This window comes from Rhododendron vialii, chromosome 3a, assembly GCF_030253575.1.
Source record: "Rhododendron vialii isolate Sample 1 chromosome 3a, ASM3025357v1".
NCBI lineage: Eukaryota > Viridiplantae > Streptophyta > Magnoliopsida > Ericales > Ericaceae > Rhododendron > Rhododendron vialii.
The window spans coordinates 147,112-164,781 of record NC_080559.1 but is presented as its reverse complement, the minus strand read 5'-3'; the positions used below and the strand labels follow the sequence as shown (position 1 = coordinate 164,781).

At 39.6% G+C, this 17,670-nt stretch overlaps 3 protein-coding genes and 1 pseudogene across 3 annotated transcripts; 3 read left to right on the top strand and 1 right to left on the bottom strand.

The window, feature by feature from the left end:
• The first annotated feature begins 534 nt into the window (after nt 1-534).
• Nucleotides 535-2,536, top strand: LOC131319321 (photosynthetic NDH subunit of subcomplex B 2, chloroplastic-like; annotated as a pseudogene).
• Nucleotides 2,537-5,411: 2,875 nt separating this feature from the next.
• On the top strand, nt 5,412-10,307 carry LOC131318813 (photosynthetic NDH subunit of subcomplex B 2, chloroplastic-like). Its single transcript, XM_058348799.1, has 4 exons — nt 5,412-5,881; nt 7,533-8,049; nt 9,079-9,519; nt 9,942-10,307. The coding sequence occupies exons 2-4, from the start codon at nt 7,585-7,587 to the stop codon at nt 10,134-10,136; spliced, it is 1,101 nt and encodes a 366-aa protein (XP_058204782.1). The 5' UTR covers nt 5,412-5,881; nt 7,533-7,584; the 3' UTR covers nt 10,137-10,307.
• A 578-nt stretch (nt 10,308-10,885) lies between these two features.
• Nucleotides 10,886-13,658, top strand: LOC131319138 (protein NDH-DEPENDENT CYCLIC ELECTRON FLOW 5). The gene is made up of 3 exons (XM_058349278.1): nt 10,886-11,611; nt 12,364-12,831; nt 13,070-13,658. Exons 1-3 carry the CDS (start codon nt 11,084-11,086, stop codon nt 13,262-13,264), a joined length of 1,191 nt encoding a protein of 396 aa, XP_058205261.1. The 5' UTR covers nt 10,886-11,083; the 3' UTR covers nt 13,265-13,658.
• Nucleotides 13,659-13,790: 132 nt separating this feature from the next.
• Nucleotides 13,791-17,416, bottom strand: LOC131319137 (protein SINE1). The gene is made up of 3 exons (XM_058349276.1): nt 16,952-17,416; nt 15,193-16,522; nt 13,791-14,453 (listed from the first exon to the last, which is right to left on the bottom strand). The coding sequence occupies exons 2-3, from the start codon at nt 16,513-16,515 to the stop codon at nt 13,962-13,964; spliced, it is 1,815 nt and encodes a 604-aa protein (XP_058205259.1). The 5' UTR covers nt 16,516-16,522; nt 16,952-17,416; the 3' UTR covers nt 13,791-13,961.
• Nucleotides 17,417-17,670: the final 254 nt, after the last annotated feature.

Genomic DNA, 17,670 nt, shown 5'->3' with positions numbered 1-17,670 from the left:
TAGAAAAATGACTCAAAAGGTAAGGCCTTTTTACTAATTTCAACAAAAATAAATAAAGACAAAAAAGTGAGTGCTAGTGAAAAAAAGGAATTTGAAAATAATTCTCTTTCTATGACCTAGGGCGTTCAAGAATAATTTTGTTCATCATCGTTGGATGAGGGTAACTTTATTCATGTTCGGTGAGATACATTGCAGCTTTCGAGTCGATAATCAAAACCGTTTTATATACCATTTGACTCATGACAAGTCCCACTGATTTCGCCACTGTGGGCCTGTGGCATTGTTTTAAATGGCAAAAATATAAGAAGGTTATCATATAAAACATGTTTTATTTTTTTTATGCAAGTGGAAAGTCTTAGTGCACTTGAAGAGTCGAATGAAGTTCCTACAAATGCTTCTGGTTTTGAGTTTATATATATATATATATATAAAAGGCTTGCCAAGATTAATTCATGGAAGCATTGAAAAAGCCTGAAGGTAAAATTTAAAAGGAAAGAAAAGAAAAAAAAAGTAGAATACTGACAAAGGAGCTCAAACAAGAAACAGATGAGAAAAGCAAGGATAGAAAGCACAGAACGCACAAGTCATTGGCTTATTTGTTTTGAGCGGAATTCATGGCTTCTCTTCTATCCTTCACTATTCTTCCAAAACCAAACCTAACAAAGGTGGCTTGTTCATCATCCTCAACTGCAACCGCCCTAACCCCACCAGAGATTCTAACTCTTGACCAGAAATTTGGCCGGAAAGGCATTAAGTTTTCGGATTCCGGCGATGTTGAGCTGACAGTTAGAAATGGAAGTTCATTGAAGCTTCGGATACCCGATGGACACATCACTTCTTAGAAGCCCAAAGTCAACTGGAAAGATGATGGCTTTGAAGCCCTGGCTCTTTCCCCCTTTTCTTTTTGACCAATTGGAAGTTTAGAATTTTTGCTTGATGAGTCACTCCAAATGCATTGGATTTTAGAACCATCATGCACAAGACATATTCATTCAAAAAGTGCTTCCAACAAGGTTAGATACCATACCGGCCTTTTTGTGGAAGTAGTTTGATTTGGCCAAAAAATATGAAGTTATGTTGAATGTTGATTAAGAATGTGTTTGTATTCTTGACGGATTAGCAGAGGAGAAACAACTGCTAACGGAAAAGAAAAAGAGAAAAACATTACAAGTCCCTTTGCTTTTCTTACCCTCAACAAATCTACAATCCAAACAACAGTTTAGTGGACTCCATTACACCAAATATATAGTCAAAACTATTGGTAGGGGGTAGGAAATTTTACTTTTATCGGTTAAAAATGATCCCCCTTGAGACAAAGTTGGGAGTATTCTTTTCAAGATTGTTTGTAATTGGTAGACAAGCGTACGAACTGCCCAGTGATTACTTTGCAATGAAGGAAATTTTCGTTGCATTTGATTACAGGTTGAATTAAGCTCCACCAGTGGAACTCTTGATCTAACCTACATCGTTTCACTCTACCCGCTGAGCATGGCAACAGCAGTTATAGTGAAAAACAATGGGGGAAAGGCTGTGAATCTGACAGGTGCTATACTTAGCCACTTCAAGTTCAAGAAGAGAAGCGGGACAGGAATCCAAGGACTCCAGGGATGCTCTTATTGCACCCACCCTCCTCTCTGCTCGCCGTTTGAAATTCTATCTCCAGCTGAAACCATGGAAGACCCAGCTTGGTTCTCTCTCACTTGGGAGCCTGAGAAGAAACCAGGAGTATGGACCACACAAGATGTTCCCATCACCATTTTCAAGAATATGCTCAGTAGAGTGTACAGTGTTCCTCCATCGGAAAGATCAAAACAGTTTTATACCACCGCTCTTACTAAATATGAAACCCTTGATCAGATAGATCATTTTTGTTTAGCTAGCTTACTTTTTCAAAGCCCATGCATTTTTGGGAATTGTCAAGTGAAGTGGACGATGCAGAATGTATTGGGAATGTTAAGATATAAGTTGGGCATACTTAGGTCAAGTTAGAAACCAAAAGCTGGGAAATTACTGAAAGCACTCTTTAAGTGCTCAATTGTGTTATCAAATAACCTCTTGAGGAATCGATGTATCTGCGTGGTATTCTAGTAATGGAACAAATAGATTCAATTGCAAACTGATAATCTGACCATAGCTTTTAAGAGCGATTAGAGAACAACTGAACACATACTTATACTTCACTGACTTATTTAAATCTGTATTTAACAAAATGTTGTACTTGCGTTTTCTCAGTTTTTGTTGTGTTCTTTGTATTTTTTGTTTGGCAAGGACGAGAGTTGTTCTTCAGGGTAATCAGGATTGGTTTTGAGGACATATATGTATCAAGCCCAGGTACGGTGAAGACTATTTTATATGCACGGGGTCTGGATCATTGCTAGTTCTTGTGGTGGTGAACCCCAGTGAAGAGTGGAGAGGGGCACAAGTCATTGAACACGATAACTTGTAATCTAAATAATTGTCATGCTAAAATAAAAATGTCTATTGCCGGCTCTTTTCTCAATATTTTTTTCAATCATTTATTTTTTGTTCAAAATTGAAACTAGGTTAAAATTTCAGTTTTAGTTTTAGTTTTGTTTTCAATTATTACCCTATTTCTTTCTCCAATTATTACCCTATTTTTTCAATTATTACTTTCTCATCTCTTTCTATCTCTCTCCAATCATTACCCCTATCTTTAATAATTGCTTTATTTCTCTCTCCACCCACTACCAAAACTAAACTAAACTTTCAGCCAAACAAAACCAAGACTAATGTTGTATTTTGTACAATAGTCCAATTGCAAAGCACGAAATCTAGAATTCACATCCTTTCTAATGTCTAGCAAAATGGAAGTTCCTGCAGCCTTACATTGCAAAGCAACTCTACCGTCTGTTACCTCTACAGTCCCTCAGTTTCAAAGCGTAGACTGAAAATTCGATCCGGCCGGCTGTCTGTTACTTCTACAGTCCCTCAGTTTTAAAGCGTATTGACCGAAAATTCGATCTGGCCTGTTGTCTATTATCGAAACAGAAACATGAAGTGAAATGAGAATAAACTTTTGTAGTAAAAGATTAACATATTTGTGCTTTGAGACAGTTACACTGCATCTGCGGTAAAGTGTAAATTGATTTGAGACTTGAGAGAGATCAAAGGTTGGTTGTGGTTGTGCCAAAAAGAAGATAAGGCTACAAACATTCTTGGCCAACCACTATAAACCCCATCCGAACATCAGTGAAAAATAGGTGAGCACATACATGACTTGACAAGAGAGAACAGAAACTGAAAACAAAAGAATAAAGATATCATTGTAATCTTCTACTACAAGCAATGAAAACAAGAAGTTAATTAATCCAAATGGGACTTGGATCCATTCAGTGAGACAATGACGTCTCTCTCTCTCACACACACACACACAAACTTGTGACAACATGCGTTGTGCGTGTTTTTTTTTTTTAAAGGCAAAAGTAATATTTTATTAAAGAAAAAAAGGGAGGAGAATCCAATAAAAAGTTGGACAAATACAGCAAAATTGGACAACCCAACCTCATAGGTCCAAAGCCCAGTACAGAAGGCCTAGAAGCCAAGATTAATTATTTTGTTTTATTTTTTTATGCAAGTGGAAAGTCTTAGTGCACTTGAAGAGTCTAATGAACTTCCTAGAAATGCTTCTGGGTTTGAGTTTATACGGTCCGGATCTCCTAAGGGATCTCGCAAGGCCTTATCGTGCTGGACTCTCCTTTTCCGATCGAATTGCGACGATTCAAGCCGCTCAAAGTGATCAGAACGTGATTTTAAGGGTACCCGCGAGAAATCAGCAAAAAAAATGATCTGGAAGAGCTTGATCCGAACAGTTTTTTATTGAACGGTTCAGTAAAAAACTGCTCGGATCAAGCCCTTCCCGATCATATTTTTTGCTGATTACTCGCGAATACCCTTAAAATCACGTTCTGCACACTTTGAGCGGCTCGGATCGTCGCAATTTGATCAGAAAAGGGGAGTCCCACACAGTAAGGCCGTGCGGGATCCATCATTGGATCCTAAGTGTGAGTTTATATATATATCAGTAATGCTACACGCACAGGAAATGTGCACAGATTTTTTGTGGGGCCCACTACGGGTCTCACACAAATAATCCGAGCCGTTCATTAAATGTAAAACATTTTTTCAAGAGCCCCCGCAAAAAATCAGCTCAATCCGATATCTATAAGTGTTTGATTCAATCATTTAACTTTTCATTATCCTGAGATTCGAATGAAAAGTTAAATGATTGAATCAAGTATCTATGAGTATCGGATTGAGCTGATTTTTTGCGGGAGCCCTTGAAAAAATGTTTTACATTTAATGAACGGCTCGGATTATTTGTGTGGGACCCGTAGTGGGCCCCACAAAAAATCTGTGCACAAAATCTGTGCACATTTGCTGTGCGTGTAGCATTACTGTATATGTATATATATATATATATATATATAAGGTTTTGCCAAGATTAATTATTGGAAGCATTGAAAAAGCCTGAAGGTAAAATTTAAAAAGAAAGAAAAGAAAAAGAAAAGTAGAATACTGACAAAGAACAAGCTCATGAGAAAAGCAAGAATAGAAAACACAGAATGTAAAAATCCGGTATTTTAATAAATATTAATAGATATCAAAACCAAAAATATTATTTTGCTCATTAATTTATTTAATGCAAAAAATTATTTTTAACGTCACAACAAAATTTTATTCCATAATCGATTGTGCGCGCACATTCTGACGAGTTAATTCTTTATTGTGTGCGTATGTATACACTGAATCATTTTACCTAAACCTTAACCTAACTAAATCCTCCTTAATCCTAATCAAACTATTACCAAACCCATACTCCACCGTCACCAATCACTTCACATCTCCTTTCCCCTTATTTCCAGCCGAAACTCTCAACCTCTCCCTGCCATTTTCAGGCTCCCATCCCCCCGCCCACACCCCCGTGCTTCACTCCTCCACCCCATTATTATATATATCCCTCCCCTTTTAATTTATATATATATATATATATATATATATATATATATACAGTCAGGTTGTTTCGGTGAGAAATCCTGCATTTTAATACTTCCTTTTTCGATTGAATTTCGATGATTCGAGCCGTTCAAAATGATTAGAATGTGATTTTAAGGGTCCCCACGAAAAATCAGCAAAAAAAAATGACCAGAAAAGGCTTCATCCGAGTAGTTTTCATTGAACGGTTCAAAAAAAAACTGCTCGGATGAAGCATTTTCCGATCATTTTTTTTGCTGATTTCTCGCGAGGACCCTTAAAATCACATTTTGCATACATTGAACGGTTCGAATTTTCAAAATTTGATCTGAAAATAGGAGTCCCGCATTTTAACAAAATAAGGAATCTCTCACCCAATCCGTATATATATACATAGTATTATATACACACATCACACACACCCACTCCTCCTCCTGTCCGAGACAGAGAGAGAGAGAGAGAGAGAGTTCTTCGGCCACCTCCTGCAGCCACCTACCTCCGGACCGCCGCACCTCTCGGCCAACCCCACCAACCGGTCACCACCTCCAGTCACCTCCACCTCTCCGCCACTCACCACCTCTCGACGCCCCACCTCCAACCGGCCGTACCACCCCGTAACCTCCACGGTTTTCACCCCCTCGGCCCGTACCTCCTCTCCACCGGAAGCTCACCCCACAGCCGTGCTCACCATCACCACCACCGGACGCCATCACCACCACCTCCTCCAATCTCCAACCCCAGCCGTGTATCATCATCACCACCGGTTAACTCCACTCCTCAACACCAACCGGGGTCCCCACTGCCGTACAAGCTAGCACCACCTACCGAGCTCCTACCCGCCGCCATCTCTTTTCCGAACCACTCCGAAAACCGTTTTGCCTGATGAGAGGTAGTTCAGAACTCACCTCCCTAAGTATATGTCGTGTCTATATTAATTTTTGTGAACGGTATGATTGTATTCGAACCCAATGACTCCGGTCGAAACCCGGCCGGAACCGGCTCCCCTGTTTTTGACCGACTGTTTTATGCTTCTGTTCTTTTGAATTTTTTTGGATAAATTACAGTTTAGCCCCTCGTAATTTAAGAGCTTATAAATCTATCACTTGAGTAGTAAAAGTTAATATTAAGCCCCGAGGTTAATTAATTTCCAATTCCAACGCCACCGGCCGAAACCCACTGTTTTTCCCGAAAATGGTAGCCACTGGATTTGAAAAAAATTCTTAGAATATTTGCAGTTTAGTCCCTCAAGTTAGATTAGCTCATAAATATAACCCTTGAGTATTAAAGGCTAAGATTATAAGTTCCGAGGTGATTAAGAGTAAATCATAAGAGTAAATCATAGACTTTAGTTTCGAAAAAAAAGAAAAAAGAAAAAAGAAAAAAGAAAATAAAAGAAATAATTACTTAATTTGTTTTAATCACATGATTAGTGTTATCGCACGGTTAAATAGTTTTAGCATGTTAATATGTTTAGTTGGATCATTGAATCGCATGATTTAGTTGAACGTATGATAAATTAATACGTGTTTAGCTTTATCGCATGATTTGTTATTATTGCGAATTTAATTGCCGTTAGCCTGTGAGCATGTTTCGAAAAATGTTGAACTGTGTGAAATGTTGTTGTACTGATAGAATGGACAAATAGGTTACTGGGTTGGTTGTGATGTGCGGACTTATCATCTTAGACGTTGAAAATAGGTTTAATGGAAAATGGATAATGTGAGAGGCTGTAATTTTGGATTCCGGGCAATCCTGAATTGGAACCCGTGGTGATGTATTGTTGATGGATGATTGGTGGTGATTTGTTGAAAGTATTGATTTACGAACCCTGGGTACGGCATGGTGGTCGGCTCTCGGATGTTGGGACGGGACATAAGGGTGGTATTGTGCTTGTGTCACAACCTGGGTTAGCTGTGCACGCGTGCGCATCTGGTGAAGTTTTTATCCAAGCTTATGGTCACGGATGTGTTACCCAGTACATAACTTAGGTATCTTTCATTTGAATCTAGAAAAGGGGAGTCGAACCACACTAGTGCCTTACGCCGGAGGTTAAGGGTAGGAACAGATCTATGGATAAGATCCGAGATTTCACATAGGTTGAAGAATAGTAATAAAATGATTAATTATTCTTTTTTTATATTATGTCAATGCATTTCAATTATATTATCCTATTGCTTATAAGTTATGGGTTCGGATGGGTTTTGGCTACTGAGCGTCATCGCTCACGGTACTATATTGCCCTGGTAACTCGAACGCCAGGTACCGAAGACGGAACATAAGTGTCGTACGATTCGATCAAGTTCAATCCTATTAAGGAAGAAGCTGAAAACCTTGGTTTCCGTGCGCATAGTCGCTCTGATTAATTTAAGTCGACTTTATTTTGGAAGATTCTAAGTTTATTTGGAAATTGTATATTTTGATTTATTCGAAACGATTGTAATATAATGACATATGCTTTTGAAATGGTGACGTAGTAAATCTATGAAATCTTTTTGTGAAAATAATCTTTGAAATGTTTATTAATGTCTCTGAATTTTCAGGGCGTTGCACCGAACGCACAAGTTACTAGCTTATTTGTTTTGAGTGGAATTCATGGCTTCTCTTCTATCCTTCACTATTCTTCCAAAACCAAACCTAACAAAGGTGGCTTGTTCATCATCCTCAACTGCAACCACCCTTTCCCCACCAGAGATTCTAACTCTTGACCAGAAATTTGGCCGGAAAGGCATTAAGTTTTCGGATTCCGGCGATGTTGAGCTGACAGTTAGAAATGGAAGTTCATTGAAGCTTCGGATACCCGATGGACACATCACTTCTTACAAGCCCAAAGTCTACTGGAAAGATGATGGTTTTGAAGAGATTCTTTACACTCTTCCGAGCACTGATATTGGCTCCTCTGTTACTTCTACCACTACTTCTGCCACCAAAGCAAAAGGCGGGATCGGTTTGGTCATCGACAACGTTAATGCGTCTGATCCAAATTTCAAACCATCCCATGTTATAACTTCTGAATGGTCTGTAAAGGATGTGGATTCAGATTCCATTGATGCTGTCCAGGTACATATAATGCCCAACAAAGTCCTTGGAATATCTGGATAAAAAAAAAAAAAGTTTTTGGAATATCTATGCTCTTAGTTTTAGTTCTTATAATCAATATTGGTTTACGAAACCAATATTAGAACAAAAATGATAGAGGTACCGACCCGGGGGAGGGATTTCGTGCCGCCGGTGGGCCATCTCCGGCCACCGGACGGCCGATCCGAGATGTGTAGGGTGCTTGATCCGAGCACCCCTTCAAGCACCCTACACACCTTGGATGCCATTGATTCTCGTGTAGGCCCCCTTGCTTTTTTTTTAGAATTTTTAGACGGCTCGGATCGGCCGTCTGGTGGCCGGCGGCAGTCGGTGCGAAATCCCTCCCCCCAGTCGGTACATATAGCAAGACTCGCTGATAGTAAGCAAGAAAAATATAATGGGACGCTCACTACTCTCTGTACAATTTGATTCTAATTCAAATGATTTGCGCCCCAAAATTGAGCCTTGTTCCCTGGCTCTTTTCCCCCTTGACCAATTGGAAGTTTAGAATTTTTGCTTGATGAGTCACTCCAAATGCATTGAATTTTAGAACCATCATGCACAAGACATACTTGATTCATTCAAAAAGTGCTTCCATCAAGGTTAGATACCATACCGGCCTTTTTGTGGAAGTAGTTTGATTTGGCCAAAAAAAATGAAGTTATGTTGAATGTTGATTAAGATTGTGTTTGTATTCTTGAGGGATTAGCAGAGGAGAAACAACTGCTAACGGAAAAGAAAAAGAGAAAAACATTACAAGTCCCTTTGCTTTTCTTACCCCCAACAAATCTACAATCCAAACAACAGTTTAGTGGACTCCATTCTACCAAATATACAGTCGAAACTATTGGTAGGGGGTAGGAAATTTTACTTTTATCGGTTAAAAATGATCCCCCTTGAGACAAAGTTGGGAGTATTCTTTTCAAGATTGTTTGTAATTGGTAGACAAGCGTACGAACTGCCCAGTGATTACTTTGTAATGAAGGAAATTTTCGTTGCATTTGATTACAGGTTGAATTAAGCTCCACCAGTGGAACTCTTGATCTAACCTACATCGTTTCACTCTACCCGCTGAGCATGGCAACAGCAGTTATAGTGAAAAACAATGGGGGAAAGGCTGTGAATCTGACAGGTGCTATACTTAGCCACTTCAAGTTCAAGAAGAGAAGTGGGACAGGAATCCAAGGACTCCAGGGATGCTCTTATTGCACCCACCCTCCTCTCTGTTCGCCGTTTGAAATTCTATCTCCAGCTGAAACCATGAAAACTGAGGACCCAGCTTGGTTCTCTTTCACTTGGGAGCCTGAGAAGAAACCAGGAGTATGGACCACACAAGATGTTCCCATCACCATTTTGAAGAATAAGCTCAGCAGAGTGTACAGTGTTCCTCCATCGGAAAGATCAAAACAGTTTTATACCACCGCTCCTACTAAATATGAAACCCTTGATCAGGTAGATCATTTTTGTTTAGCTTACTTACTTTTTCAAATCCCATGCATTGACACTTAGGATATGGGAATTGTCAAGTGAAGTGGACGATGCAGAATGGATTGGGAATGTTAAGATATAAGTTGGGCATACTTAGGTCCAGTTTGAAAACCAAAAGCTAGGAAATTACTGAAAATACTCTTTAAGTGCTCAATTGTGTTATCAAATAACCTCTTGAGGAATCGATGTATCTGCGTGGTATTCTAGTAATGGAATGAATAGATTCAGTTGCAAACTGATAATCTGACCATAGCTTTTAAGAGCGATTAGAGAACAACTGAACACATACTTATACTTCACTGACTTATTTAAATCTGTATTTAACAAAATGTTGTACTTGCGTTTTCTCAGTTTTTGTTGTGTTCTTTGTATTTTTTGTTTGGCAGGGACGAGAGTTGTTCTTCAGGGTAATCAGGATTGGTTTTGAGGACATATATGTATCAAGCCCAGGTTCCTTATCAAAGAAATACGGTGAAGACTATTTTATATGCACTGGGTCTGGATCATTGCTAGTTCCTGTGGTGGTGAACCCTGGTGAAGAGTGGAGAGGGGCACAAGTCATTGAACACGATAACTTGTAATCTAAATAATTGTCATGCTAAAATAAAAATGTCTATTGCCGTCTCTTTTCTCAATATTTTTTCCAATCATTTATTTTTTGTTCAAAATGGAAACTATAAATGCAGAGATGATAAGACTAATGTTGTATTTTATACAATAGTCCAATTACAAAGCACGAAATCTAGAATTCCCATCCTTTCTAATGTCTAGCAGAATGGAAGTTCCTGCAGCCTTACATGCCAAAGCAACTCTGCTGTCTGTTATTTCTACAGTCCCTCAGTTTCAAAGCATTGACCGAAAATTCGATCCGGCCGGCTGTCTGTTACTTCTACAGTCCCTCAGTTTCAAAGTGTATAGACCGAAAATTCGATCCGGCCGGTTGTCTATTATCGAAACAGAAACATGAAGTGAAATGAGAATAAACTTTAGAAGTAAAAGATTAACATATTTGTGCTTTGAGACAGTTACACTGCATCCGCGGTAAAGTGTAAATTGATTTGAGACTTGAGAGAGATCAAAGGTTGGTTGTGGTTTTGCCAAAAAGAAGATAAGGCTGTTGTGCCAAAAAGAAGATAAGGCTACAAACATTCTTGGCCAACCACTATAAACCCAATCCGGACATCAGTGAAAAATAGGTGAGCACATACATGACTTGACAAGAGAGAACAGAAACAGAAAACAAAAGAATAAAGAAATATCTAAGAAAAATATCATTGTAATCTTCTACTACAACCAATGAAAACAAGAAGTTACTTCATCCAAATGGGACTTGGATCCATTCAGTGAGACAAGGACATCTCTCTCTCTCTCTCTCTCTCTCTCTCTCTCTCTCTCTCTCTCTCTCTCTCGCGCGCGCGCGCACGCTCAAACACACACAAACTTGTGACTACATGCGTTGTGTTAATCTGTCTCCAATAATATAAGACTTTGGAAGACAAAAATTTACAGTTTTGAATGAAACATATCCATGGTTTACGCTTCCATCTTCCCTTCCAACTTCATTCATCCTTCCCCAATAAAATGCAGTAAGAGTTTCGCATCTCTACACCCTTATTTTCCTTCAGCGCAACAACACACCAGCATCAATACCAAAAAGAGATATTTTCCATTGCCAGGAGTGGCTTCAATTCCGTATCCTGTCCCCGCGCCCATCAACGTGGACTACTTGGAGAGTGAGTTCAGCGGCCATGGAGTCACGTTTGAGGATATTAGCGACAGCTGTGTTGTCAAGATGGGATTGGAAAACGGAAGTCTTGCCACCGTGATGCTTCCAAGTGGCATGATCACATCATACAAGGCGTCCATGTGGCATGGGGGCCTGCTCGAGCTTCTTCACACTTCTGTTTCTGAAGGTGAGGATGGTAGCGATCCAGTGATTCAAGGTGGGGTGTCCTTAGCCTTCAAAATTGAAAGTGATGACGATGGTGGAGTTTCTTGGTCCCCGAATACTTGGGCACTTCGGGATGTTAGAGGGAATCCTGACGAATCCATTCAGGTCTGTCTTCTTATGACTAAAGACTCGCCTCTTTTTCTTGTTTTTTCCTTCTTTTTAACCTCTCTTTTCAGATGGTAAATAGTTCTCAGAACATGGTGTGTGAATCAAATCCATGCTTCAGTTTTGAAGATGGGATTCAGTTACTGGAAGCAAATGAGCAAATTTTAGGTTGGAGGAAACTCCAAACCCTCTGATATTGGAACTTGTCACCTGATTAGAACAATTGGCGCCATTCTTATTCTAGAAAGAATGTGGATTGGATGAAAAAATTTCAGCGGAAAATTTGGCCACTAAAATAAAGCTGGGTGCGTATGATGTGTTACTGTTCGGAATTGTTTTCATTTTCCAAAGAAAACACAATAGAAGGTTCACAATCACACACGGTGTATGTTTTTCTGCTAGCACGGTTCTTGAAATGGCGTCTTCAAAACGGTGAGTTGCTTCCAGGGAAAAAATTCCAAATTCATTTTTGGAAATAGTTTGCCAACAAGTTTGTAGATTCAAGGAAACAAAAAACAGAAAATGAGAATATTACCAAACAGGCGTATGGTAATATCGTGTTAGTGTTACAGCTAAAAGCAGAAGACGATTGATTAGATGTTCCATACTGCGTATGTAATTCTTTTCTTTGAGTCCAAATAAGTCTTATATGAGCTGCACGGCTGCACCCCCTTTTCTTTGTGCATGTTCCCCATCTTTGCTTCTCTAGCTTTTAAGTAAATTCTGAGAGCATACGAACTTGAGAAATGCAGGTAGAACTGGTTAGCAGTAATTCGGAGGGCATGATTGAAGTTAAACACATTTTGACTCTCCAACAAGATCTCTTAAGCTCAGAGCTTGTGTTCTCTAACTCGAAATCTTCACCCCTTCGCCTGTTGGGTTCCATCGTAAGTCATTTGACAGTGAGCACACCAGATGCAACTTATGCACTGGGATTGGAAAGATCAAATTTCCACAGCAGACCGCCCTTTTTGTCAAATTTCAGCATTATTCCTCCAGAATCTGGCCGGACGAAGGATTTCGATTTGTGGAATCCTTTTACGGTCGAGGAACTTTTGTCCACTTGGGGTGCAGGGAAGCAGAACAATGCCGTTGATATGAAAAGCAGGGAAAGAGAAGAAGATCCAGAGGGCGAAGAGGATGACAACAATAAGCAATTGACCGAAAAAATGAGCAGAGTTTACACCAGTGCGCCTCGGGAGTTCATAATCCTTGACAGGGTAAGTGATTTGACTCCGTGTGATGTCTGATCGGTTGATCCTTACTCTTACTGATGCTTTGGAAGCAATCAATACCACTCTTGTTAACTTAATACTCCTAGAACATATCAAACTAACCAAAATTTGGTTGTTGCCGTCACTTTGGATATTATTTCTTTGAAGCAATTGCCAATCGGATCTTCAACACACTTACTCCTTTGTTTTCCTCTCGTTTGCTATCCTTGCACGTGTCAAACAGGGTAGAAGAAACTCAGTTGTGGTACAAAGAGAAGGGTTCAATGAATTGTACATGTTCAGTCCTGGCTCAGCTCATGAATGGTACGGCAAATATGCCTACATATGTGTTGGACAATCAGCCCTGCTCGAGCCTATAATCCTGGGTCCTAAAAGTGTATGGAGAGGTACACAACATTTGCACAATCCGAATCTCTAAACACAGGACACAATTGGAGATGAGGAACATTCAGAAAGGAGAAACATCATCCGGGCCTGCTATTTGGAAAACAGTTTTGTTGATCGTGATAATTCAGTATGTTTTCTGATGGAAATGTTTTGGATGAAGAAAAGCATATATAGTGAAGAGAAGCCCATTTTGTATATTGCAGTATGACATTTGTCATAGCAAGTTATGAATCATGTACCGTACTGGCATTGTCCAAATCCGATACCCTACACCTCTAATTTCGTTTCACCTCAAATACCAGCCGGTACCGGACGATACCAGCCAATACCGGACAGTTATTGTTTGCAGTATGACGTTTGTCATAACAAACGAGTTATTGTTTCCAAGCACCCTACGGTTCAATGGATTTTGCATTCAATATTTACCTGAAGCATATCAGAACGATCCAGCAAAGCAACACTAGGAGCAAAGTGTGTTCTCAACCAACCTGATGTTACCATAAAATTTCCAATAAAAAACTACAGATAGATTTGCCTGGATAGGAAGAATCAACATCTTTGCTAACTCAGTGACTTCATTTCTATTAAGCACATCAAGCATCCACATTTTTGTCTAATGACATACAAAAGGCATTTGGTTCTCAACAGACTAACTCGAAATTTTCATTGGAGGCATTTAACACAAATACCATCCTAATCTATTTTTTTGATACATCAGAACGAGGAAATTAGGTAGGAACAAGGCCATAGCCATCATCCTGGTCATTAATCAACATTGAACATATGAAAAGTGCAAATAGCACAACAAAGAGGCTACAGACCACTTTGGTAGGAGATTTGCAATTGGTTTTCTGAATTTCAAAGGTTTGGAACTGAACTTTGCTTCCAGGAGACACCTTCTCATTCACTTGAAGATCAGCAGCAGTGGGGATATCTTCAGTTGAGGAGACAGATTCTGAACCAACTTGGAGCTGTTCACTGCCAGCAGGTAGTTTTTCATCCCTTTTCACCTCATAGTTCATATCAAGGGAAAGACCATTCGGGTAACATTTGGATGCAGGGCTCCACTCAAAATTGTGGGAGGATGGACTTCTAAACCTTCTGGTTTGCTTTCCAGAAAAGTCGGCTCTCTCATCATTTGGATCCTGAAGAGAACGAATGAGTTTCCTTGGAGTCGTAAAAATCTTGATGTTTTCAACATTAGTCTGAGAGCGGGACCTCTGAAATACAAAAGGGCAGCAAATGCAGAGACACTAGAAAGTTAGTGAAGCCAATGCTCCCTCCATCGGCTTGAGTGACTACATTTATTTTCTCAGAAACCTCCCTAAAAATTTGCATGCATTCCTTTTCCCATGTTAAAGGTCATCTACATGTAGTTTTTTATTTGAAAAACGAGTCCATACAAAATATCTGTACCTTTTGTTTAGTAGGTTCATCATTCTAATAGTGATAATGCATAAAGCACCTAAAATGGCAAAGGGAGTGTATAAGTACTAGAGTACCAAACCAAAAAAGAAGTCTCAAGTTCGTTGTTTAATTTTCCTGATGAGATTGTGTACTTTCACTACACATTAACTTCTGATTCTAAAATTGTACTCACATCAAAATAATCGTGCAGTTCAATAAGGTCAATTTATGTTGGAAACTTGAAATTATGCGAAAGGAACTAGAATTGTATCTTACAAATTTTGTAAAAACAAGTTTATGTTCTCAGAAGTTCTAGTTGGAGATAGAACCGGACTAAAAATTTGTTCTCTTCATGGTTCTTTGAAAGCCAAGTTAAAAGAATCAGCTCACAGGAAGCTCCATGTATTGTTTCCTATTCTCTGTTTATTTGTTTTTGTTGACCAATAGAACCGTTGTCCTGATTGAGTTAAATATTGGCATCGCATCCCAGAGTAAGTTTTGATATCTTAACAATCAGTGGCTCATTGCTGATAAGAAAACACTTGGTTGTACCTGAGGACTAGGAGTTGTACTTCTTGGAGCTCCATTTCTTGGACTTCCATGCAAGAATCCTGCAAATCCATTTGTGTAGTCACCATCGCCATTGGAAAAATCATCACATTCAGAGTTTTCAATGGCACTTTCATGAGTCAGCTCAGAATACAAGCCATCCTTAAGAGATACATCCACCCCACCATTCTCATACTGCCTCCAAAGTTTCCGGTTGACACTCCTTCGATCATAACTAAATTCACTAGAAAACTGACACGGGGTAATTGGTGATTCCATCAAAGAATCATACCCACAAAAAGAGTAAACAGTTTGTGATTCAGGTGATGCAGCCACAGGTGAACAATCCCCAGAACCCCATAAATCTCTCCCACGACTATTATCCCTTCTACGAAAATTCGACCCTGCAGCTGAACCCATATCCCGATCGAATTTGGAGCCTTTATCAGTGGCTATCCTCCTAGCAGTTTGCAGAGCCTCAAAAGCAGCCCCCTTAACATAAGCCATCTGATCAGATTGGCACTTCTCCATCTCCTCAATTACCAACCCAAGCTCCGAGAATATGCTTTTTGGATCCAAACACTTCATCAAGAAGTTGACCATCTGAATGGCTGATAATCTTTTCTGAGAATTACCCTCAGAAACTCCAACTTTCAAAATCCGCAATCCTGACTGAATTAACAATCTTGCATATGCCTCAACAATCAAACTATTATGCTTGGCCAAAGCCATAACTAAGCCCATGTGAGAATTGGCAAGCGTGGGCTTTTCTAAAGCCCCGGCGACTCTCTGACAAACTTCATTCACCATCTCACCTGAAGCAAACCGCCAATTATCAGAGTCCACAAGAGCCTTTAAGCAAAGGGCAGATCCAGAAGATAGGCTCTCTTGACTAGCCAAAAGAGAATCCGAAAGAGGCTTGCAGAGGGAGTGTATTATCTGCCTCTTCTTGTCTTCTGGGGTGCTGGGGTCCATCCCGTACCTCGCTATTGCTGGGACCACCTTGGAACAAGCCTGGTGAAGAGCAAAAGACCCTGCACTTGAAGTTAAAGTACTGATAATGGTGGTCATGATGTTAGCTATTTGAGAGACAATTTTTGGGCCATGGACGCGAGCAAGAACTTCATAGAGCGAAATTGTGTACTCCCCAGAGGAAGAACCAGTCTCCTTGGTTTCAGAAACCTGAGCAAGAAAGAGCGGAATGGCTTTTGAATCTAAGTCTTTCACATATGATTTCAGGGCCTTCATAGCAGATTTCCTGCTGTTAGAATCTTTGTCAAGATTTTCCAACTCTTGCCGCAAAATTGGGCTCAGACTTCTGCCCATTGTTAACCTGCAAACAACCCCCATAAAGATATGGACTTTCATACATACAACACATAAAAGAACCATTGTATGGTCTTCAGAAAATTCACTACGTACTAAGTGAAACCTGATAGATATACACATTAACACAGATACCCACATGCATACATAAATACATACATAATTTCTTTTATTAATCTGGGAAAAGGTTACCTAAAGTCTAAAGAACTGGTAACTTGGGTTTTTCCAAGACTTTCTTTCTTACTGGAAATGAGTTCTTGAACAAATATCAAAACTGGATCTAAAATGGTACCATCTTTTTAAAAAAATTCACGCAAAAACAGAGAAGAGGGTTTTGCTTATTGTGAAGGAAACTGAAGAAGAAGATATGAGGAGTTGCCATGGGGAGATCTAGGAATCTGAACTCAAAGAATCGTAAATGGACGAAAAATCGTACCTTTGCGGTTAAAAAAGAGAATGAAGAGCTGAGTCGGTGAGTCCCTTTTCTTCTTCTTCCTCCTCCTCTTGCAATGTTCTTTGCCTGTAATTACTTCTAAGCTCTATATATCAGTGTGCATGTGAAGAAACAGCAGTTAAAGATTACATACGGAAACTAGCAGAGATTTGAGTATAGGAAACAAGTCAAATCAGAATCTGGGGAAATACAGGTACAGATGTGAGGGTTTTAGGGGTTTTTGGGTTTTCTTTCCTGGAATTTCGTTCACAACTGGATCCTACTAGTGGAAGGGGGAGAGAGAGAGAGAGAGAGAGAGAGAGAGAGAGAGAGTGTATTTATCTTCTTCAACGGACCATATTCATGTCTATGTCTACCTCTCTCTGGCTGTCTGATTTTCTTTATTTTGCCCTCCGTCTTCTTTTTCCTTTCTTGTTTGGGGGGTACGCCTCGATTTCAAATCTTTCTTCGAAATTCCGCCGCTATCCCCACCAGTACTCATTTTTCTCCGACTACTTTCTTGTTTGCCAATACTACCCCCCATGAAAGTAGTAGTACTACTACAATGCTTAACTTGCAATAAGAAGTGTAGATGGTGCCCGAGGAACGTTTTGGCGGAATAAAAAAAAAAGAAGTGTAGGTGGTTAGGCTCCGTTCCAGAAACCTTCTTAAAAAATAAGTACTTATTTTGGAACTTCTCAAAAAAAAAATAAGAAGGGTTG